The sequence below is a fragment of the Perca flavescens genome, chromosome 9 (assembly GCF_004354835.1).
Source record: "Perca flavescens isolate YP-PL-M2 chromosome 9, PFLA_1.0, whole genome shotgun sequence".
Classification (NCBI taxonomy): Eukaryota; Metazoa; Chordata; class Actinopteri; order Perciformes; family Percidae; genus Perca; species Perca flavescens.
Window position 1 is genome coordinate 35,405,370 of NC_041339.1, and position 23,160 is coordinate 35,428,529.

Sequence of the window (23,160 nt, forward strand, 5' to 3'; positions counted from 1 at the left end):
TTTTTTACAAGTGATGTAATAAATTAATCAGCAACATAACAAATTGATTTACCGGACGTACAGTGCTGGGAGAAAGCCTGACATCATGATAACACACGCGGTGGCCCGGGGCAATTAAAACTAGGGATGCACCAAATCCAGGATTGGGCTAAATATTGGGCTTTTTGACGGGGTTGGGTTTCTGTCGAACCTTAGAATTTAACCCTACGCTTGCGCTACGCTGGTTGACGTAGTAACGGCGCCGTTGATTACGGGAAGGTGTTTACGTAGGTGGAGCGTTCAATGCAGCAGGCTGTGAGAAAGTAGACATGGAACTGGTGAGCAGAAAAAGTTGTTGTTTGTCAGTGCTTTCAGTCAAAAGAAGGCCATTCAAGTCCAGCTACATGTTCAATCTACTATGCTGACTGGTCTGGTGGTGGCGAGGACCCTAAACTATACACAACATGGCCGCCGTTACAACATCTGGTATCAAACATCCGAAAGAATACGAGTTGTGCACGAAGGAATCTCCAGACAGCAGCCAGAATGCAGCAACTTCATGTACGGCAAAGGAGGGACAGTCCCTGTTTACTTCATTCATGTGTTTACTGGGTTAATGGTGCTGTAGGTAGGATTGGGAAGATCCAGGACTTCGCCAAAGAATGTAAACATCGACAACTTCTCAGTCCCTCCCCCACCTTTCTGCTAAAGCCCAAAGCCCCTCCCCCCACAAGGGAGAATGAATGAGTGTGCCTGAGCAGTGATTGACACATTTAAACACTACCCCCCGGGCCCCGATTGGTGCATCTGAACAGGGAGCTGTGGATTTGTTTTAATGACCTGCTTCATGTAGTTCTACTAGAACATAGGGTCAGTTTCAGCTAATATGAAAATAAAGTTAGTTTTATAAGTCTTACCTACTGCACCTTTAACGGACTGAGGATGAGAGTAGGATGAAGTATTCGGTTTCGGCAGAATCTTCACCATTGGTTTCGGTATTCAGCCGAGCCCCAAAAATCTGGATTTGGTGCATCCCTATTGGATACCCAGCCCTGGACGCTACAGCATCGAGCATCGCTTAGCCGACAGCATTAGTGGAAAACATTAGCGTTAGTGTCCCATATGGATCCCTACGGTACAACGTGTGTGATCACGAGAATGTCCAGACATTTAAATATGGTTTTCTGAGCATCAGGAGGCCGCGATTTCACTCTGAACACAGTTTTCTAGAGTTTTACAGTTCTGTTCGGTCTTGGGTGGTTCGGTCACTGGGTGGGGCTCTTGCAGGACGCCCCCCCGGCCCTTCTCGTCCTTCGCAGTCTCCTCCTCTGTGGCTCCACAGTCTTTGGTTGATCTCTCCGTTCCCTCCTTGCTCTCTGCCGGACCGTTTCTCTGCGTCTCGGTGCAGCCGGCCCTCTCTGCGTCGTTGCCGTGGAGCTGCAGCTGCTGCATCAGCTCCTCCAGCTTGTGGGCTTTGCGCAGCTCGTTCTGCTGGATGATGGCGCAGAGGTGCTCCGTCAGCTGCTCCTTCACCTCCGTCTTCTTGTGCAGGTCCAGCTTGGACGTCACGTACTCTGCCTCCGCCTTCTCGTAGCGCTTTCTGAGGGACAAAATGGGACACGGACACTAAATAACCGGGCTCTAATTTATGCAAACTCTGCATTGCACAGAATATCTCACTTCTACGTATGATTAATAACTTCTGTGACAGTAGTGTTTCAGTTCATATAGAATATTTGCTGCAACATACATTACCCATACTCCCATAGTCCCAATGTGCGCAAATAAATGATCTGTTCACTACTTTCATTGAATTTGGGTGTTTTATTAAATATTATAGCATTTGAAGAAATAATAACGTTGAAAAAAGTGACAAAAATGTCATAACAAAAAAAATGCAAAAACATGGGGAAACAAAGTGACAAAAATGTTGTGAAAAAAGTGAAATCTTTTTCGAAAAAGGCTTTTAAAAAATAAAAAAAAACAGGAGAAGTGACAGAAGTGTCATAAAAGACGACCAAAACAAAGAAAAAAATAAAAAAGTTTTAATTTTATATTCTGACCCAGAAAAACAAACCGTTACACAGTCGACGGGAAGACAACACAAGGTAAAAGAAGATGAAGAAAGAAATTCTGATTGAAGAAAGAAATAATCCAGAAAATGTATTTAAGATTAGAGACAGGAGGGAGGGGCGAGCTAGCCTCCGTTTGGTTTGACAATACTTTGAATGTCAACAAGAAGTGATGTCACCCAACATCGCTTAGAGCGCCTTTAAAATGGCATTTTTCAGACGGACACATCAGGAGAAAATTAATTTAGTTTGAGATGTGTTTCTGTCTCGGGGTCGAACTCTCGAGAGATCTGGCAACACGGAGAACGCAGCTTGTGTGTACGGCGCACTGGATGGGACCCGTATCCCGATCCTTCCCCCATCCGATGGATACCGGGACTATAGTCATGTGACTTACATGTTGGCTACGTCACAACTTGTGGCAAGATGGCCACTTTGCGCATTAACTCTTTTTCGAAAAAGGCGAAACCACATCAAACGAGCGTAAAAACTTTTTTTAGCGAATTTGAGGATGTTTCCCGCCCCATCAACAATTTCTACTTCAACATGAGCATAAAAATATGTTGATGGAAACATGACTCATGTCTGATCCGAATCAGATTCTTGTTTACCACAGTTTCAACATTTGAAAACATTTGTTAAAGTGCTCATATTATGCTTTTTGGCTTTTTCTCCTTTCCTGTATTGTGTTATATATCTTTTTGTGCATGTAATAGGTTTACAAAGTGAAAAAGCCCAAAGTCCCCCCCAAAGGGACTTACCATCTCCAACAGAAAACACTGTTCACAAACTGCTCCAAACAGCTCTACTGTAGTCCAGCCTTTACTTCAGAGACAAACGTGGTCACTTTGGAACACATGTTATAATGCTCGCCTAGCTGCTAGCGTGGCACGCCCTCATACTCTGCTTCTGACTGGCTAGTAGTCCTTACCTAGGTACAGTCAGGGCACACCCCCATACTCTGCTTCTGACTGGCTAGTAGTCCTTACCTAGCTACTGTCAGGGCACACCCTCATACTCTGCTTCTGACTGGCTAGTAGTCCTTACCTAGCTACTGTCAAGGCCCTCATACTCTGCTTCTGACTGGCTAGTAGTCCTTACCTAGCTACTGTCAGGGCCCTCATACTCTGCTTCTGACTGGCTAGTAGTCCTTACCTAGGTACTGTCAGGGCCCTCATACTCTGCTTCTGACTGGCTAGAAGTCCTTAACCAGCTACTGAGCATGTGCGACTCCCAACAAAGATGGAACATAAGTGAGATGTCTCACTCTGTAGCTAAAACAGAGAGCTCAACACACAGGGTGAAAAGAAGAGCTGCAGCAATGTGCAGAACAACAAAAATATGGTGTTTTTTGAAAATTAAACCATGTAAACCTATTCTGGTACAACCTCTAAATACAATTATGAACCTGAAAATGAGCATAATATGAGCACTTTTGTTAAATGTTTGACATCTGTATTAAAAACAGGATACGCTATTGGCACAAGCAGGTCGTTCCCACAGGGTCTGAATGCAGAAACATTGTTTAAATTGTGAAGAGAAGAACTCGCCTCGGTGTTTGGGAAACACGGCGGCAACTAAACAGATGTCAAACATTTGACCTCGGGGATTTTAATGTTGAGCAGAATCTCAACGGTTGATTATATCAACATAATCATGACAGAATCCAGTGAAATGAGTGTGAGAAGGTCAGGTCCTCTTCCCGTTATACAAACATTTGTAACGAAGGGTGTGACGGACTCGGAGATAATCTCACTCGACGCGAGGCTGCACAGGGAAATCACTGCCGCAAACACACAGTCAAAACACAGCTTTACTGGATCAGTGTCGGTACCAAACACAATATAAAGCTATGTACTGGCTTTATACCGTCTGTGGCTGCTGTGAAGGTTCAATGCTACATATATTTAAAAGTGTAGATAAAGAAAAACTTTTTGTATTATGTTTCAAGATGTAGCTAATGTTTCCAGATTTTATAATCATGCTTTATTCTGTATGTGGAAGCAAAGTTACAGACTCCCCAGAACATCTGAGCCGGAGTGTGTCTGCTGAACACAAGTGGATTATGAGTGATGGGGAACAGAGAATAAAAAGGTTACATGAATACTGGAAATAAGCTGCAGGGGGCAGCATTTACAGTGGATGTCCAGTTCATTACCTGGTCACTTCTTCTCCGTTACATCATTCATTATTCAAATCACACTGACTGGGTTGTCCGTGTCAAATACTAAGATGATTTTATAAAGTCCTGAGAGCTTAGTGGCCCTTAAATTACAGACGTCTAAGTGTGACTGATGCCCCAGCAATCTGCCAACTCATCTGTCGCCGTGTGGAAGTGTCTTTGAGCCCTTAAAACCTGAAAAGGGTATTTCAATGTAGGGCTGGGCGATAAAACGATAACGATATGTATCGCAATAGACACATAATCAATATCAATAGAAAATGCAGTCGATAAAACGTTCGATAACTTGTTTTTCTTCATCAGAAGAAACCAGAGGTTGTGAATCAAGTTTGGTTGCATGAACAAAGGCCCTCTATTTATATAAGTGGGCAAACACATTTTGGTCTCAGTGCATGCATTGTCTTAGTCCGGCAGCGCTGCTGCTAGCTTAGCTTAGCGTAATGAAGGAATCCTTCGTTGCCGTTAGCATGTCATGAGTAAAAGTGACCCAACAACAAAAAAAAACTAATTACCTCTTGTGGCCTACGTATTCACGACGAGTTAAAATAGCAACGCAGATTTAAGACTAGACGATTTCCTAGGTAGATATTGACTTGGGACTATATTGAGTGGAAGTAGGCTACAGCTGAAGCACTGCTACTCGGGCACAGAGTTATCGGCAGCCTGCGGAGCTCCACGACAGGCGCAAAGTCACCCTTTCTGGGTTACTGGACTACCAAATGCCGCTGCCCTGAATGAGCTCCGCGGGGCTCCGAGGCAGGCAGCCCGTGGGGTAGAATAAATGAAACATCTTTCCAAAAGTCAACGAGTAATCGTGTTAAGATTTCAGTATTGACCTAAATCATTTTGATTATGAGCAGCCGTAAAAGATAAGGACGTGCACTTTTTGTAATTTCTTATTATCTGGTGTTGTCTCTCTCTCTCTCTCTCTACCTGGCAGCGGAGTATTCCCAGCTGGCTTGTTCTATCTTGCCTCTCAGGATGCCGATATCATTGGACACCATGTCATCGAGGGCCTGGAGCTCCTTCTGGATCCTCTTCAGCTTCACAGCCTCCGCCTGAGTCTGTTTGGACCTGTAGACGATAACAAACTTAGGGGAAAAAAATCGATACACCTAAGTATCGCGATATTTTTTTCACTTTTTTAGTTTATGTGCAAAAATATTCATTTAAGACAGTGGTTCATGTTTATGTTGTGTTTAAACCCCCTACAGCTAGATGGCTATGCTGAGACGCCCCACTAGTGTCCTTGCCTAACAGTGCCTAGAAGTGCCTAGCAGTGCCTGACTTTTTGCTAGAAGCTAACAACGTAGCTATGGCTGAACTTTGGCACACTTTAGCATATACACATTAGCTCACTAAGAACCTGTGAACCACAATCCCAAACTGGGAGTTTGATTTTCTGTGTACTGAATTGTTTACCTAAAGTAAACTTCTTGGACTTTTATGCACATCATGTCTTTTTTTTTTTTTTATATATATTAGTTTTCCTAAACAAACTAAAAAAAAAAAAAAAAAAAAAAAAGGAACATTTCATCTTTTGGTGCTAACCCTCCTGTTGTCCTCGGGTCAATTTTGACACATTTTACAAAGTTTCTACATCAGAAATTTGGGTTTCTTTCAACCAACTTTAAAAAACATAAACATAACCTGGATAGTTCCCTACAACGCTCTTCACAGGTGAAAACAAAAAATAATCAGTTCACTACTTTCATTGCATGTGAGGATTCAATGTGTTAGCATTTGAAGAAAGAAAATGATTAAAAACAAAACGTTGAAAAAAGTGACAAAAATTTCAGAGAAGAGCTTCAAAAACGAGAGGAACAAAATAAAAAAAAAAAAGTCTAAATAGTGCAGAAAAAAAGTTGACAAAAACATCGGAAAAAGTAAAAAAATAAATCAATAATAATTGGATTAAAAGTGACAAAAATGTCCAAATTTGGACCCTGAAAAACAAAACGTTGCCTAGACTCGACTGGAAGACAACACAAGGGTTAACAAAAAAAAAAATTAAAAGAATGTTGACAAAATAGCTTCAAAAATTGCAAATAAACGACAAAAACGTTGGGGAAAAAAAAAACGACAAACACATCGTAAAAAAGTGACAAAAACTTTGGGAAAAGTGTCGAAAAAGAAGACCAAAATGTTGAAGAAAAAGTTTTAAATTTTGACAGAGAAAAACTAAAAGTTGCAGGAAGACAAGACGAGGGTTAACTAAGCTCGATGGCTCGATGGTGTTTTTTGCCCCCAGCGTCTCCCTCCAGGCAGCGCCTAACCCTAATCTTAACCCCATACCTTAACCAGTGCCTGGAAGGCGCAGTTGGGGGCAAAAAACACAGATAAACGTTAACTAAACGTGATAACGCGTTGCTCCCTTCAGTACCAACACTTACTTCTCGGCGATGGTTTTTGTCAGCAGAGCTTTATTGCGTTTATTCTTCTCTTCCATTGTCTTCTGCTCTTGCTGCAGCTGCTCCAGACGCGTCTGTTCCCGTCTGTGATCAAACACCGAGAGAATTTAAGGGCAGAAATAAAAGGCAAATCAAAAAACATTTCAAATTTGCTTCTGTAACAATCTCTTTCAGACTAGTGGAAAGAAAAATGTATTTTTTCTTCCTCTGATTACTGAGTGGCTACTGAAAAATGTGATTTATTTTTGCTGTTTTTTTTAAATCTATGTTTAATTTTGCTTGGTGTCTCATGTGTCGTATTTCCTACAAACTCTTGTCTGACATGTTCAGGTACATGAACAAATGTCAGTTTAAGTTTTTGTAGTAAATTTAAATTTAGTTACAGGCAAAACAATTTGCAGATTGTGAAAAATGCGGCAGGATATTTTTATGCGTTTGTTTATGCAAAAAATGCTTTAAAAAAGTAGTGCCCATGTTGTGTAACTAAATCACTTTTAAGCCACTTTTGGATTTTTGGTTCACCTTACGGCCTATTGTCAAATATAGAAAAACTAAAACCCACAACATGAAATTAGTTTTGGATCCAATGCCAAGCCAACATAAATTTGGGGGTCAGCCCTATGTTCCTGCATTTCTAAGATTTTTCTTAAAATTAGGCCCTATGTTCCCACAGCCCAATGGTCCCACAGCCCAATGGTCCCACAGCCCAATGGTCCCACAGCCCTATGTTCCCACAGCCCCATGGTCCCACAGCCCTATGGTCCCACATTTCTAAGATTTTTCTTAAAATTAGGCCCTATGTTAGGGCTCCGTTCCATCTGTAGTCCATTGCTACTGGATAATAGGTTGAGTGTAATTGGCTACCAAATTGGGAGAATGGGGGATAAAATCTGATACAAATTTATGAAAAAGGAAATGTGGGAACATAGGGCCTAATTTAGATTTTTCTTCAGAAATGTGGGAACATAGGCACGCTCCCCAAAAATATGTACTATAAAAGACAGTTTGATTAATATATTATGCATAAAAACATACTAACAGTGCCACCTCTTGTATCTCCAGCTCTTTGACCGCCGGGGTTTCCTTCTCTGGAGCCGGCTTCATCTCGACAGCGTTCTGCTGCACCTCCTGTTTGACCGCAGGAGCCGAGGGCTTCTGCTCCTCCTCCGGCGGTGGCGGTTTGGGGAGTTGTTGCTCCGGTGGCGGTTTGGGGAGTTGTTGCTCCGGTGGCGGTTTGGTGAGTTGCTGCTCCGGCGGGAGGCAGAGAGATGCGGCTCCAGCGCTCTTCTGAGCGGCTAACTGAAGAGCCTTCTCCCGTTGGATCTGCTGCCGACTCCGGTTGGCTGGAAGCGGCTTCCGTCCGCGGGCTGCCGCTGCGGAGTCTGTACACACGTTTGTACGTAAAACGATTCAGACCAAATGTAAGTGTCCTTGCACTATTGGACTTATTCCCTAGGGATGCACAATTCAGAAAATGTCACGATTCAATATCGATTTTTAGGCTCAAGAGTCAATTCAAAATTGATTCTTGACTAAAACAATTTTTTACACAGTATGTAAATGTAGTTACTTTCCCTGTGTGATTGCAGTAGACGTACAATAAAAATAAAATTAATATATTAAAAAATATGAATCGATTTTGAATCGGCAGAACTTGAATCGCGATTCAAATGTGAATAGATTTTTTTGCACACCCCTAATATTTGCACTACCACCATGACACACACTCTCATAGAGCACCTTGCCATAGAGCACCCTATCTGCAAGCGTCTACATCCCTTAGTACATTCATGTGGATATTGTTAGTTTATTATGTATCTTTTCTTGTCCATATGATGCATGTGGATTTTTTGTTGTTGTTATTTGATCATCCTGTTTATGAAGTATGTGTATGTTGTGTGTGATGTCTTTAAGCTACTGTGACCATGAATTTCCCCTTGGGGATCAATAAAGTATTCTCTCTCTCTCTCTCTCTCTCTCAAAATGAGGCTGAAGTCGGATGCTAACTTGTTCGGCTAACATTAGGGTTGTTGCTAAAAGGGATACAGCTACGACCGGAAGTTACGCAAAATTACCCTCGATTTCGCCAAATCTTTCACCTAGGCTAATATAAGAATATAGTTTTTTATTTTTTAATACGTTCCTCCAGGAAACGGCATCTTTCCTCGGTGACTGTTTCCATCCAAACCACACCCTTGTTCCTAAGCTGAACAGTCAGCGCCGTAGCTGTATCCCTTCTAGCCTCAACAGTCAGAAATGTTACCTTTCTGCTGCATCTTCCGTAACTCCTCCTCAGAAAAACCGGCCCAACCGCTCATTGTTCAGCTTCACACATAAAATACTCCAAACAACGCAACCAGAATAACGCATATATGAAATAGTCTGCTTAGAGACTAATTATAATCATTCTAAACTTCGAAATATACAGACAAACTTAAGAAGCTTTAAACGTTTCCGCCATCTTTGTTATTGATGCCACGTCAAGGACCCCAAAAAAAGACCCGCGAAGGTGAAGTTGCTGATATCGCCTGATTAAAAAAGCACACTCGAACGTGAAATCTAAATAACCGAGTACATAATTTAAATATATAATCAACAGATATATCTTTTTGGATGTACAAAATGCATTTATATTATATTTATGCATCTTTGCACATTATTGTGACTTTGTAGGTAACCATGCAGAAGGCATGTTTATGGGGTGCTACTTACTAGCTCCGTTAAAAGTGTCCTTGAATAAAATCCTTTAGTATTCCTGTGGCTTTGGTCGCTGGTAGTATAGAAGTATTCACATAATTTACTACAGTAAAACTATTCTGTTAAAGTAAAAGTACTGCATTGGAAGTGATCCTTCAATACAAATCTGTTAGTACAATCAGTAAAAGGTAGTTAAAGCTTTAAAAGTATAAAAATGTCCCACATGCATTAATGGAAAAGCAGGATTTTACTGTGGGAGTGTGTGTGTGTGTGTGTGTGTGTGTGTGTGTGTGTGTGTGTGTGTGTGTGTGTGTGTGTGTGTGTGTGTGTGTGTGTGTTTGTGTCTGTGTGTGTGTGTGTCTCTGTGTGTGTGTGTGTGTATATGTGTTTGGTATCTGTGTATGTGTGTGTGTATGTGTGTGTGTGTGTGTCTGTGTCTCTGTGTGTGTGTGTCTCTGTGTGTGTATGTATGTGTGTCTGGCTATGGACCTGTGTGTGTGCAAACATCTTAATTTTTGAGTGTTAATTTAATTTTCCACTCAATTTCAGCTACATGTTTCATCCACTGCCTGGCCCAGCTTTTTTGTTGTAGGGGTCAAAGGTTAATCAAAGAGCTGCTTCATGTGAACGCAGCATGACATTTAAGTGGCTGTACTGGTTGTAATTGGGGGGCTCGACACACCCTGTTGTCAGCGTTTGGCTTATTTTATTAGCTCCCCATTTACAAATATTAAGATTATTAGACTCAACCAGAAAAACTATTCAACAGACAACTCCCTCCTTAAATATTTAATCATAAAGACTTCCATATTTATATATATATATATATATATATATATATATATATATATATATATATATATATATATATATATATATATATATATATATATATATATATATATATATATATATAATGGCTACTTCAAAGTAGAAACCCTTTGCTTTTTTATTAATAAGGGAAATAATTCCACTAATTAACCCTGACAAAGCACACCTGTGAAGTGAAAATCATTTCAGGTGACTACCTCATGAAGCTCATTGGGGGAACACCAAGGGTTTGCAGAGTTATCAAAAAAAGCAAAGGGCGGCTACTTTGAAGAATCTAAAATATAAGACATGTTTATTTCACACTTTTTTGTTAAGTACATAATTCCATATGTGTTCATTCATAGTTTTGATGCCTTCAGTGAGAATCTACAATGTAAATAGTCATGAAAATAAAAAAAACACATTGAATGAGAAGGTGTGTCCAAACTTTTGGCCTGTACTGTATATACTACCAGTCAAAAGTTTGGGTTAACTTATAAAATTTCCATTCCACTCCATTATAGACAGAATACCAGCTGAGTTCAGTTGCACTGTTTTTTTAACCAGGGCATAGTTTTCAGATTACATTATGTGCTTACATAATTGCAAAAGGGCTCTATATACATTATATAATGTGCTTTTTAATTCATTGTTGATTTAATTCCCTTTCCTAACTTCCTTCTTCTCTACTTCACTTTGGTGTCTTCATGTCAGTTTTACATTTTGCATTGGTGTTTAGTTATTTTTGTATGTACCTTTTATCTATGCATTGTTGTCTATTGAGGCAGATTTTAAACCATCTGCCTCGGTTGTAAAGCACTTTGTGTCAACTTATGTTGTTTTATAAATAAAGTTGACTTGACCTGACTTGATATGTTCTTTGTTGAATCCCACATTTCTAGCAAGGCGGCAAAATCAGGACATAAACATAACTTTTTGTTTCCCATTTTACATTTAGTAAGCTGTGGCTCAACTTTCAACATCCACACACATTGCACACAACTTTTCCGCTACTGTACCAGAGTCTGTTAGGACCAGGCTAGTGGACCAGAGTCTGGTAGGACCAGGCTACTGTACCAGAGTCTGTTAGGACCAGGCTAGTGGACCAGAGTCTGGTAGGACCAGGCTACTGTACCAGAGTCTGGTAGGACCAGGCTAGTGTACCAGAGTCTGGTAGGACCAGGCTAGTGCACAAGAGTCTGGTAGGACCAGGCTAATGGACCAGAGTCTGTTAGGACCAGGCTAGTGTACCAGAGTCTGGTAGGACCAGGCTAGTGTACCAGAGTCTGGTAGGACCAGGCTAGTGAACCAGAGTCTGTTAGGACCAGGCTAATGTACCACTGCACTTTTGTTGTGAATATCGGCTACTAACTCGTACAAATTCTCGAGTCCATATGATTTGTTTTTTTTGGTTTCCTTTACCACTGTCCTTCAGCACACACTGCCTTCATTCAGCTCTACGTTCTGTCATTACCTTCATTCACTCTGTAGCCCTTATTTCTTTCAGTAATTGGTCAAGGTACAGACATAAAGCGTGTCTTTTTAACCTTGGTTGGCAGTGCTGAGGAGTCAGAGCATATGCAAAAACAATGACCTCTGCTTGGCAACTAATAAAAACTGGCCCTCCACATCTTTGTTGCATCTGGGGGCCAATTACGCGCAAGTTAAAAGGCGAAACACCTCAGGAGGGCATAAATCGCCAGCAGAGTGGAGACAGGGCCAGGCATGGGGGCCAGATGGCACAGAGACGACCACTTTGGGTTCAGAGTGTGTTTTTCTGCCGAGGATGGGACGGCCTTGGATCCCCTGATTAGCGAGCGCCAGAGGGGAGCACATGGCTCATTACTGGGGTGACCTGCGGAGGGTTAGAGGTGGGGGAGGTGTATGAATCCTTCCCCCCGTAGGAATGGGAACTGATAGGAGGGACGGAGGTTTCCGCGATGACTGCGCTCAGTTCAGAAGTTCAGCGTGTCAAATCTGTGGTCCACGTGTGTGTTGAGACGCACCCTTCGAAGAACCGGAGAAAGTTCTTCCTCTGTTTTCCACAGCGAGTTCATTTATACACGGCTCGTTAAAGAAACTGTGTTTTCTGGACGGGTACCAGGACGATTAATTATGTAAAATGTGGAAACAGCAACTTAACTACCTGCTCAAATTGGGCCTCGAAATCAATCAAAATGTCAACCCACTTTCAAAGGTCTTAACTCGTGTTTCTCCATATTCAATTCCTGTACTTTATATTTCTGCCAATCACTTGACAAAGCATTCCAGTTACTATTTTGGGCGGTTTGGGAGGTTCCACAAGTAAAAGTCTATTTTTTCATTGACAATGTGAAGTGACTGTCAGAAAAAAGTCAAATACCAAAAGTCAAAGCCTGTGGACATAAAAACTGAAGGAGCGAACTGAACTACTGTATGAATCCAAAGGTACTTTTCTATAGGAAGCATTCAGTCCCAGAGCTTCAGACTGTCTTGTGTGGCGTTTGGTGTTTTAAGCCCCCAACGTCGCCTGGAAGGCACTAGGATTAGGCAATGGTTAGGGTTAGGTGCCTTGAAGTCGATGGATGCCTTGAAGTCGACGTTGGGGCTTAAAACACCATTGAGCGTCTTGTGCATGGCACTAACGGCGAGTGGATGTTTACGATCACACTTTGTAGAAACCTGATTAAACATTCAGCAGTTTTCTGTACATCAGGTCAGTTTGGGATAAATTCAGCAACTTTGGTGATGCAATTCAATTCAATTTTATTTATAGTATCAATTCATAACAAGAGGTATCTCAAGACACTTTACAGATAGAGTTGGTCTAGACCATACTCTATCATTTACAAAGAGACAACAATTCCAGTAATTCCCCCAAGAGCAAGCATTTTAGTTGCACTTTGTTCCAAAAATGCTAAACCCTTCACTGACCAGTAGTTGTCCAGCCAGACACAGCATCACAACCGTAACCAGGCACAGACGATGCAAATATGTAGTGTACAGATTCAACACATCCCTATACCAAAACGACATTATAGGTCGATATCAAAAGATTCTCCAAACGACACACACGACCATTGCATTTACTGTCGCACGGTGGCGGTTTAATCCTGTGACCTTAATTATCTGACCGTTCCATTCAATGCACCGAGCACAGTTTTAAACACGTAGGAAACATGGAAAGGGAACTAGTTAAGTTTAGACAACAAAAATACTTTGGCTGTGTCTCAGAGTGCCTACTTGCACACTTCAAACACTTAGTTTTAAGTATATCGTGTAGATAACGCAAAAAGTCAGTGCACTTAAAGTACCCGGATGACCCCCTAAAAACAGTCAAAAAGTTCAGTGTGGAACGATGGACCCTACGTGCACTAAACAGGCGCCATCTTGACTTCAAAGCAGAAAGGGAGGGACCAGGTGTAATAATTACAGTATTTCAGTTTTCAGCCACAGTTTGCATATCAGAATCAATGGAATCAATAAAATTAGCATTGAAGCATTTCTGATTCAGGATCCAATTCTTTGCAAGAAGGCAAATTTGACAACAAATGGCTCTGGCATGAAAGCTACATACAGTAATAGACTAGAATGACAAGCAATGGTGCACAGATTGGCACATAGAAAATGCCTTTCTACAGGGCCCAGAATGTTGTGCTATACGCCCCTGCCAAGGAGCCTATCATTATCTATCAACATTGGACAGGTGTGTCCACTTACATTTGAAATATACTTCTTTCGTTCTTTTTTGTGACTGCTCGATGTGCTGGATGATTTAACACGCGTAAGTGTGCACGTCACCTTTTGCCCTCGCTGCCGTCCGTAAAGACACACAGCCCGTGGTGCTCAATCAAAACAGGAAGTCGCTGTGATAAATAAACAGCCAATCCGAGGAGACGTGTATCCGAGAGTCAGAGCATGAACCAAATTGAGGATGATTAGGGGTCAGGTCGTCGCCGTGGCTCTGAGCTGGGCCCTGTAAGAGCTTCTAATTGCTGTTTTATTTTATTTTTAAAGCTGTACGCTGGGTCCAGGCTGACCCTCATCCCAGTCAGAGTGCCTCCTCTCCCCTTTCAGCTGCTGCTCTGCATTTGTTCTTTAATTTCCATCCCTGACCTCTCGTCCCGCCATCTGCAGCAAGTTTGCTGCGCTGAACGGCGGCGTTACATCATGCACGCTGTTTCCCTTTATCTCTTCCCTCTCTTCACCCTCACAGTGTTCCTGTGCTTCTCTGTGCCCTCCTTGTTTTCTCGCCAAAGAAAAGCGCTACTTTGGTTCCGTCATCTGTTTCATCTTCGGCCTCTCGGCGGCTCTGTTTTCTCTTTGTGACCCTTTTTTTCCTCAGGATTTGTATTTAAGCACTTGGTTTTTCCAATTACACTTTAGGAATGCTCCATAATGTTACTCAGGAAACTGTTTCTGTGAGTTGTTTCTTTTCTCACTGTTTGAGAATGTGACACAATCTCTTCTCACTCCATTTGTTCAGCTTTTAAACTCAGTCAAGACCAGGTCAAGTTTATTTTTTTTAAATTACACATCCCAAATCTGGAGCTATACGACATTCAGCACTTTCACTGCTTTGACCCATGGATGAAATATTCAAACACAGGAAAGCGTGTTTTTTTTTTTTTTAAGGCATACCACGAACTGGAAATATGTTGAGAATATCGAAGTTTAGCGCATCCTTTTATAGACATCTGTCTAAATTCTAGCTCATATTGAATAACCTTAAAGACTTTCACACAAAACACATGCAGTTTATAAAATCTGATGTTTTATTCTAAAGGAAAGTAGCCAACAATATAACGGCCAACACACACACACACACACACACACACACACACACACACACACACACACACACACACACACACACACACACACACACACACAGGCCCTTACAGACAATATAACGGCCTACAAGTCCAGCTGACATGATTAGACCATTAAACACACAGCTGTTTGGAGGATTGTTCTGTACTTTTAATACTTAAAGTACATTTCCCTGATGATACTTACAGACTATAACTTAAGTAAGTGTTAGAAGTAAAAGTCCTGCATTGAAAAGTATTTTACAGTGTGTTATTAGTCCTTTTTTTTTAAGAATACTTCTTCCACCAGTGGAGGTTAACACATAGACAAAACTACAGGTATCTTCACTTCATTCTGCTAAAGCTAACGGCTATCAAACCTCAGAGTAACGCCGGCACCTGAGCTCCCCCTCCATCATTAACATTTCCTCCAGACTTAGCTTTCCGTCCACCTCGTGCCAACCTCACGCCAAAGCCTTCTTGATGTTCTTGGAGAGCTTCCCTGATCCATCTGAGGAGAAGTCTGTGCTGCAGGCTTTGAGGAGTCTCACCTGTAACGGGGGGTGGGTGGGGGGGAGAAACGGGACCAAACAATGCCTCCCTGTCTCACCTGCTTCCCTTGTGTGAGCTCTTTGGACAAGCATTCAGGCTCTTTTACAGCCCCTTTTTCAACGGGCCCCTTCAACAGTCTATACTGTTGCAGCCTCGACTGTCAGTTTGTGTTGAGATGAAAAATACAAGCAGTTAGAGAAGACAAGATGCTCAGACAGAGGGAAGATGAGGGCAGGAGGAGTAGAACAAAAGGACACGAGGGATGAACTAGAAGTGGAAATAAGGAGCCGGCCCAAGGCATACAGACGCTTCATCCATCACAGGGATCTCAAACAAACTGCAAACGCAAACTCTTTTAGTCTACTCTGCTCTGCTCTGTCTTTAAAGGGAAATATGGCGAATACAGTATGCTTGTTTGGTTTCTTGCTGAGAGTCAGATAAGAAGGTGGACACATTTCATCTCATTATAGAGAGCGATCCCAGCATAGCGTAGCACAGCGTAGCACAGCGTAGCACAGCGTAGCGTGGTTTTAATCGACACAGGAAGCAGTTGAATCATCGTAACTTGATCAAGAGTGTCTCCCAGTCGCATCTCGAATATATATAAAAGCAGCTGACTGCCTGTTGATACCAAAACATTACAAAAAAGGTTTCTTTATTCCATGTTACAATGCTAAGAACATGTTCCATGTCAAGCAGCCTTGTTATGTTTGTATGAAGAGCGACAATGGTAGGGAGTAGATGGGTCCAACAACACAAGAGGGAGGCCGGGGGTTTGTGTCCTGCTCTTGTTCCGTGGATCACTTAAACATAAATCTTTTAACCCCAGCCACGATCTTCCCCTAACCCTAACTAAGTGGTTTTACCCTTGCACCTTGAAAAGTGACCCCAAAGGGGTCCTGACCAAGCGTCAGTGTTTTGTTTTTTTTTATCTTCGGACATGGCCAAGCTAGCTGTTTCCCCCTGGTTCCAGTCTTAATGCTAAGCTAGGCTAACCGGTCGTGGGGGTTGATAATGATCCTCATCTCAATCTCAGATGGAAAAGCAATAATCATACCCAATAATGAAATATTTCTGACGATACAAATTGACACATTTGGGTGGGGAGGGGGTTGATTGGCAGTTATAAAGTCCCACAGAGGGCCCCCCCCCTTGCCTGAGTTGTGTGATTAATGAAACTGACAGGGAGCTGGAGACACTTGTCGATGAACGCAGGTTATTGGCCGAAGACGGGGAGTGTTTTGACTTCGGATTGACCCTGGCTGAACCTGACTAAACGGAGAAAGTTTGGGACTTTTTAAAACAGGCAATCACATGTGATGACAACTGATTCATTAGGGCCTCGAGCTTTTGCCCAGAAAATCCCCATAAAAAAAGACTGCGATCGAAGTCTCGTAGAAGCTCGTTAGGAGGGAGAGTGCGGTCTCTCTCGCACACCAGAGCTCAAATAAAGACGCAGCTGTCTCCAGCGTGGCCTCCAACAATTTGGCCGCCGAATCGGATTCTTAATCAAATTATTTTTAGCCATGGCACATTTAATCCGCTGTTGTTTTATTCATTAGCCGTTCCACGAATTTATTGTGGCTCTGGCGGCCTCGCTGTCTCTCATCTCAGCCATTTCCCAGAGTGTAACGCACACACATCTGGTCCCAATCAAGCAGAGAGGGAGAGAGTGAACGCCTATTAGCCTCTGGCATAGGTACATTGTGAACCGCATTGCCCCATCTCCCCTGGAGTTTCTGGTAGTCTCGGGCTGTATACAAGCTCTCACTCGGCCCGATTGCCACGCCCTTATTACCTGATTTCATTAGCAGGGGGAACAAAATGAACAAGAGTCATGGATTTGGGCTTTTTGCGGCAGCCCTAAGCTGAGAGCGCAGAGAGATTTATGGCACAGAAATGCCAAGCCTCAGCTTAGTTAATCACATTAAACCCAAGTATGTGTCGTGTTTGTGGATATGCAAAGCAACAATGACTCATTGTTCCAAACACAAAAAAGCTGTGATGATTACGCTAATTTATGACCTTCCCTTGTTAGGCCTTTTCATGTTCTTCATAAACAATTACATAAACCTGATTTGATTATTTTCTAAATCAGACTTTATTAGGATCACTGGATCGGAGATAAAAAAAAAAAAGCAATACAACTGTGGGTTGAAACACAAGGTCATACATTTTATAGACAACTCCAAATAGACAGATTGAAAGCATTCCTGTAAACAAGCTTCTATTAAAAGTAGCAGCCAGCCGATGCTGTTTTGTCTTTGAAACATCTGCTGGGGATTTAAACGTGTTTTCACTTTGTTTTGATTTCTCGTGCACAGAATCAGCAGAAACATCAGGAAGTGAATCCAAAGAATGAAAGTTTTGATGGCTGATAAACTCTCAACCCCCCCCTGAACACCACAAAACCACAACCACCATCACAAGCATCATTCATTCCCTAACCCTAAGAGGACATGACAATATGTCCTCGCTTTCCCCATCAAGTCCTCATTTCCCCCAAATATTCACAGTCCAAAAGGTCCTCACTTTCTCTAATGGTTCTGTAGGCCTACTCAATGTCCAGAACGTGCATGTGCATGTGGCTGTGACAAGAAACAGACTGTCCTCCCCCCAAAAAATGCTGTCGAAGCTGCAATTATGACTCATCTTCACGGTTATAGTGGCGGCGCCCTCTGGTGGCCGTAGTAGTATAAGAATAGTATAAGAGTATAAGAGTATAAGAGCGCAAACAAACACAGGACTTTCACCCAGTGGGGCGGGGTTTGTGTCCCTTTAAATCGCAAAAAAAATGAAGTAAACTGCAAGTTTTTTAAATTGTATTTATGGAATAAACTGAACAAACATAGCTACATCACATTCTGCACCATGTTCGTACGGTAAAGCCTAGTCTATATTGATGACGTTCCACTTCGGGGATTGCGCCGTTGCCACTGGAAATTCGTTGAGGATTTGTGAGGTCTATGGTTAACTGCTCCTCAGATCTCTGCAGGGTAAATCCAGACAGCTAGCTAGACTATCTGTCCAATCTGAGGTTTCTGTTGCACGACTAAAACTACTTTTGAACGTACACATGTTCCACCAAAACAAGTTCCTTCCCGAGGCAAATAGCAGAGGCACCATCATTGTGTCCGGGGCTTAGCCCCGCCCAAGACGATTGTGATTGGTTTAGAGAAATGCCAATAAACCAGACCACGTTTTTCTCCCATCCCAGAATGCTGTGTGGACTGGCCAGACCTTCCTCCGCGGCGCTGTGGAGGAAGGTCTGGCAATGCGAGACTAGGTAACGTCTGCTACAGTTTCACAACGCTAACGACGTGTTTACGACATTCTTTTACATAACTTCTTTTCTTACATCCTTCCTAAATGGTCCACCAAAAATGGGAAAAAACTAAACCTTTTTTTGTTAAAAACAAAAAAAAATCAGAAAGGGATTTATTTTTGGGCAAACTGAGTTGTTTTTACAGTCGTATAGTTTCCATAAAGAAATACGTCTTCCACGGCTGCTTCTTAATGAACAAAAACAGTAAAGGGTATCTGAGGAGATGGTAAACTGGAGGGGTATGATGTAAATTTACATACACACACACACACACACACACACACACACACACACACACACACACACACACACACTGATCAAGACATCCTCCCACAAGCACAAAGTTAATCAGATCCAGGGACGGAGTCGCCGAGCTATTTCCCTCAGAAACCAGCTCCACATTTTGTGGGCCTGACTCTAAACATCCCGACGCTTTTTTGCTCTGGGTGACAGATTCCTGAGCTGCATCGTGAAACCACAGCAGGCCAGCTGATACTGATGGGACTGGGAACATGGTGGTCTGATACCATGGGAACCAGTTACAAAGATCAGCACATGCACGCATATTCACAGCGATACACAGGCATACAATAGACACAGACAAACAGGACCAGGCACTAGTCTCGCACTGCCAGACCTATCTCCACGGCGCTGCGGAGGAAGGTTTATTTGGCACTGGTAAATGCCATAAACATATTCTTTGAAAATCTTTACAGTCATTCCCCGAAAGAACCAAGCAGGCCTGCCTTTTTGCACGTTCCAAATTTCGTTAAAACTTGCTATTTTCAACCTGTAACCTTGGTCAGCGGTTCCGGTTAATGTTGTTAATAATATGTAATAATGTTTAAAGTGCTCATATTATGCTCATTTTCAGGTTCATAATTGTATTTTGAAATTGTACTAGAATAGGTTTACATGGTTTAATTTTCAAAAAACACCATATTTTTGTTGTACTGCAGCTCCTCTTTTCACCCTGTGTTGAGTTCTCTGTTTTAGCTGCAGAGTGAGACATCTCACTTCTGTTCCATCTATGTGTCCCACGTCACATTTCCTAAACCCAAACGCCCCGTTATAGCTGAAACAGCGGTTATAGGGCTAAATATACCAATAATAGCAAAGCTCAATACAGTTTCTCTGCTGTAGCCTGACTGGCAGAAAGATTTGTGCTGTGATCACGAAAGATGCTTCCCATTGAAATACATTAGTTTAAAAAACGAGATAAATGTGCCGGTGTACACGAATCAATAGATTAAATTACGTGACCATTTCACGAACAGTTGCCGCAAGACTGGGTTGAAGTAAAACGTCGTCGATATAGACTAAGAATAAAGGAAACTTGTAAAGTGAAAACATGAGTGGCTAGATAGCAGCTGTTTGGCTCTTAGACAGTTACTGTATGTGATGTAAAGTCGACTGATGTTCAGTTATATGAGTTTAAAAATCCCTTCGTGTGATCAGCTTTAAACAGTCTCTGCCATCTTCACAGGGAGCAGCAGACGTTCGAGCACAATAGTCAGCCGAGTCATTTGATTTCTGCCCTTTGTTTATCTAATTTGAGTTACAGCCTCGTAAATGTATCTGCTGTCGCCACCACAGGGGGTTTTTCTTAACGCCCGTCTAAATTTATTCACGAAATGAGGCGTTTGAATCTGCGGCCAAACTCTTTCATCAGTGCGTTTGTTAGTGTTGATCATTTCTCAACGAGCTTCTCCCCTCTCTCTGCGTCTGTCTCTGTCTCTCGGTGACATGATTACCACGGCACCACATCAGAGCCCCGGCGCCGTCCCATGCCCCACATTTAACGTAAACACCATGGGGTTGCCATGGCGAGGCTGGCAGGCATGCCCGTTCGTGCCCACTTTCTTTCCTGTCATCATCATTATCAGGCTCCTCAAAATGTACAGCAACACTCTGCTTTTCCACCACAGCGCATGCCAGAGCTACACAACCCTTACTTATTATTTATGCCAATCAAATACTCCTGATAAGGCCTGGAGTTTTCAGCATTGGCTTCATTTTAAAGGGGCAAGGCCACTCGGCCTTTGGTGTTGTCAATTTTTGAGGCCACAAAGGCCGAATGCCAGGGCAGCGAGGTCATCAAATGAAGTAATGATCTTGAAATGCCTGCAAATAATGAAGTTAACTCAAGAGTAGTCTTGCATTGCCAGCTCTTATCTCCACAGCGCTGTGGAGTAAGGTACACGGAAAAAAAAAAAAAAAAAAAAACCCCTGGGTTGTTTGCATTTCTTTAAACCAATCACAATCGTCTTGGGCGGTGCTAAGCTCTGGAAGGAACTTGTGAACATTTGCAACCCGCAAAAGACAACGCCACATACAATATTACATTAAGTTAACTGTTGACACAATACAGTAACGTTGAGGAGGGCCCAGCTGCATTCCTTGTAGCGTTTCATCCACCAATCGCAAAGAGTTTCACAAGGCATGATGGGTATGATGCAAATTTACCTTGTGGTATGTTTCCCGGGAGCGATATTACGAACCCCACTATGGCCACGCCAAGACCCGCCCTTCAGTAGCATTTATTGGCCAGACATCCAAGCTTACAGAAGCTAACGTAACCCCATTTTTGATTTTTTCAGGTCCTATCCCCTGACCAATCGGCTATCCTAACCTCAACCACTTGAGGTAAAATGCTTAACCCCAGCCAATCGAGCTACTTCGTAGGGCGGGTCTTGCCATAGTGGGATTTGTAATTTCAATTCCCGAGAGAGAAGGGGGCAAAAACGGGAACCCCCACCAGCACAAGAACTTCCATTTGTGGCCGCATTTGGATGATATTGGTAAGGTGAGCTATTTAAATGAGCTGGATACATGGTTAAACCTCATTAGCTCTTACCAGTGTATCTCTGTGTGTACTTTTTCCACAGCAATCCCACCAATCGCTCCCAAAATGTCCAAGTTGAGAGGAAATTACCTAAACATATTCTTTATAAATCTTTACAATCATTCCCCGAAACAACCAAGCAGGCCTGCCTTGTTACACCATCCAAATTTTTTTCAAAAGTTGCCATTTTCAGCGTGTAGCTCGCTAGCTCGAAGTTTGTTGTTGTTTCTTGGGGAGCGTGCGTGCCTATGTTCCCACAGCCCTATGTTCCCACATTTCTAAGATTGTTTTTCAAAATTAGGCCCTATGTTCACACATTTCCCTTTTCATTAATTTGTGTTAATCAGTTTGTATCCCCCTAACTCCTAACCCCTAACCCTAAAACATGTTTTGGGAGGATAGGGCTTAAATTGAAGGGAAATGTAGGAACACAAGACCTCATTTTGAAAATGTCCTAGAGTTGTGGGAACATAGGGCTGTAGGAACATTGGGCTGTGGGAACATAGGGCTGTAGGAACATAGGGCTGTAGGAACATTGGGCTGTGGGAACATTGGGCTGTGGGAACATAGGGCTGTAGGAACATTGGGCTGTGGGAACATTAGGCGGTGGGAACATAGGGCTGTGGGAACATAGGGCTGTAGGAACATTGGGCTGTGGGAACATTAGGCGGTGGGAACATTGGGCTGTGGGAACATAGGGCTGTAGGAACATTGGGCTGTGGGAACATTAGGCGGTGGGAACATAGGGCTGTGGGAACATAGGGCTGTGGGAACATAGGGCTGTAGGAACATAGGGCTGTGGGAACATAAGGCCTAATTTTAAGAAAATACTTAGAAATGTGGGAACATTGGGCTGTGGGAACATAGGCCTGTGGGACAATAGGGCTGTGGGAACATAGGGCTTTGGGAACATAAGGCCTAATTTTAAGAAAATACTTAGAAATGTGGGAACATAGGGCTGTGGGAACATAGGGCCTAATTTTAAGAAAATTCTTAGAAATGTGGGAACATAGGGCTGTGGGAACATAGGGCCTAATTTTAAGAAAATTCTTAGAAATGTGGGAACATAGGGCTGTGGGAACATAGGGCCTAATTTTAAGAAAATTCTTAGAAATGTGGGAACATAGGGCCTAATTTTAAGAAAATTCTTAGAAATGTGGGAACATAGGGCTGTGGGAACATAGGGCCTAATTTTAAGAAAATTCTTAGAAATGTGAGACCTAGGGCTGTGGAACATAGGGCCTAATTTTAAGAAAATTCTTAGAAATGTGGGAACATAGGGCTGTGGGAACATAGGGCCTAATTTTAAGAAAATTCTTAGAAATGTGAGACCTAGGGCTGTGGAACATAGGGCCTAATTTTAAGAAAATTCTTAGAAATGTGGGAAAATAGGGCTGTGGGAACATAGGGCTGTGGGAACATAGGGCTGACCCTGTTACCTGAAGCGAAGGGATTTTAAAGGCATAATATGCCTTAGGTGCGGGACGTCCGGCGGCG

The 23,160-nt window shown here is 42.5% G+C and overlaps 1 protein-coding gene across 1 annotated transcript; it reads right to left on the reverse strand.

Moving 5' to 3' along the window:
• Window positions 1-951: 951 nt before the first annotated feature.
• On the reverse strand, window positions 952-9,134 carry gorab (golgin, rab6-interacting). The gene is made up of 5 exons (XM_028587248.1): window positions 8,908-9,134; window positions 7,684-8,026; window positions 6,627-6,728; window positions 5,167-5,307; window positions 952-1,579 (listed from the first exon to the last, which is right to left on the reverse strand). Exons 1-5 carry the CDS (start codon window positions 8,960-8,962, stop codon window positions 1,171-1,173), a joined length of 1,050 nt encoding a protein of 349 aa, XP_028443049.1. The 5' UTR covers window positions 8,963-9,134; the 3' UTR covers window positions 952-1,170.
• Window positions 9,135-23,160: the final 14,026 nt, after the last annotated feature.

Excerpts from the sequence above, each read along its gene's own strand:
- gorab (XM_028587248.1), bottom strand. The coding sequence starts at position 8,962 with ATGAGCGGTTGGGCCGGTTTTTCTGAGGAGGAGTTACGGAAGATGCAG. Across the intron at positions 8,027-8,907 it reads ACGGAAGATGCAGCAGAAAG|ACTCCGCAGCGGCAGCCCGC; the intron begins GTAACATTTCTG and ends ACGTGTGTACAG. Across the intron at positions 1,580-5,166 it reads TGGGAATACTCCGCTGCCAG|AAAGCGCTACGAGAAGGCGG; the intron begins GTAGAGAGAGAG and ends TTTGTCCCTCAG.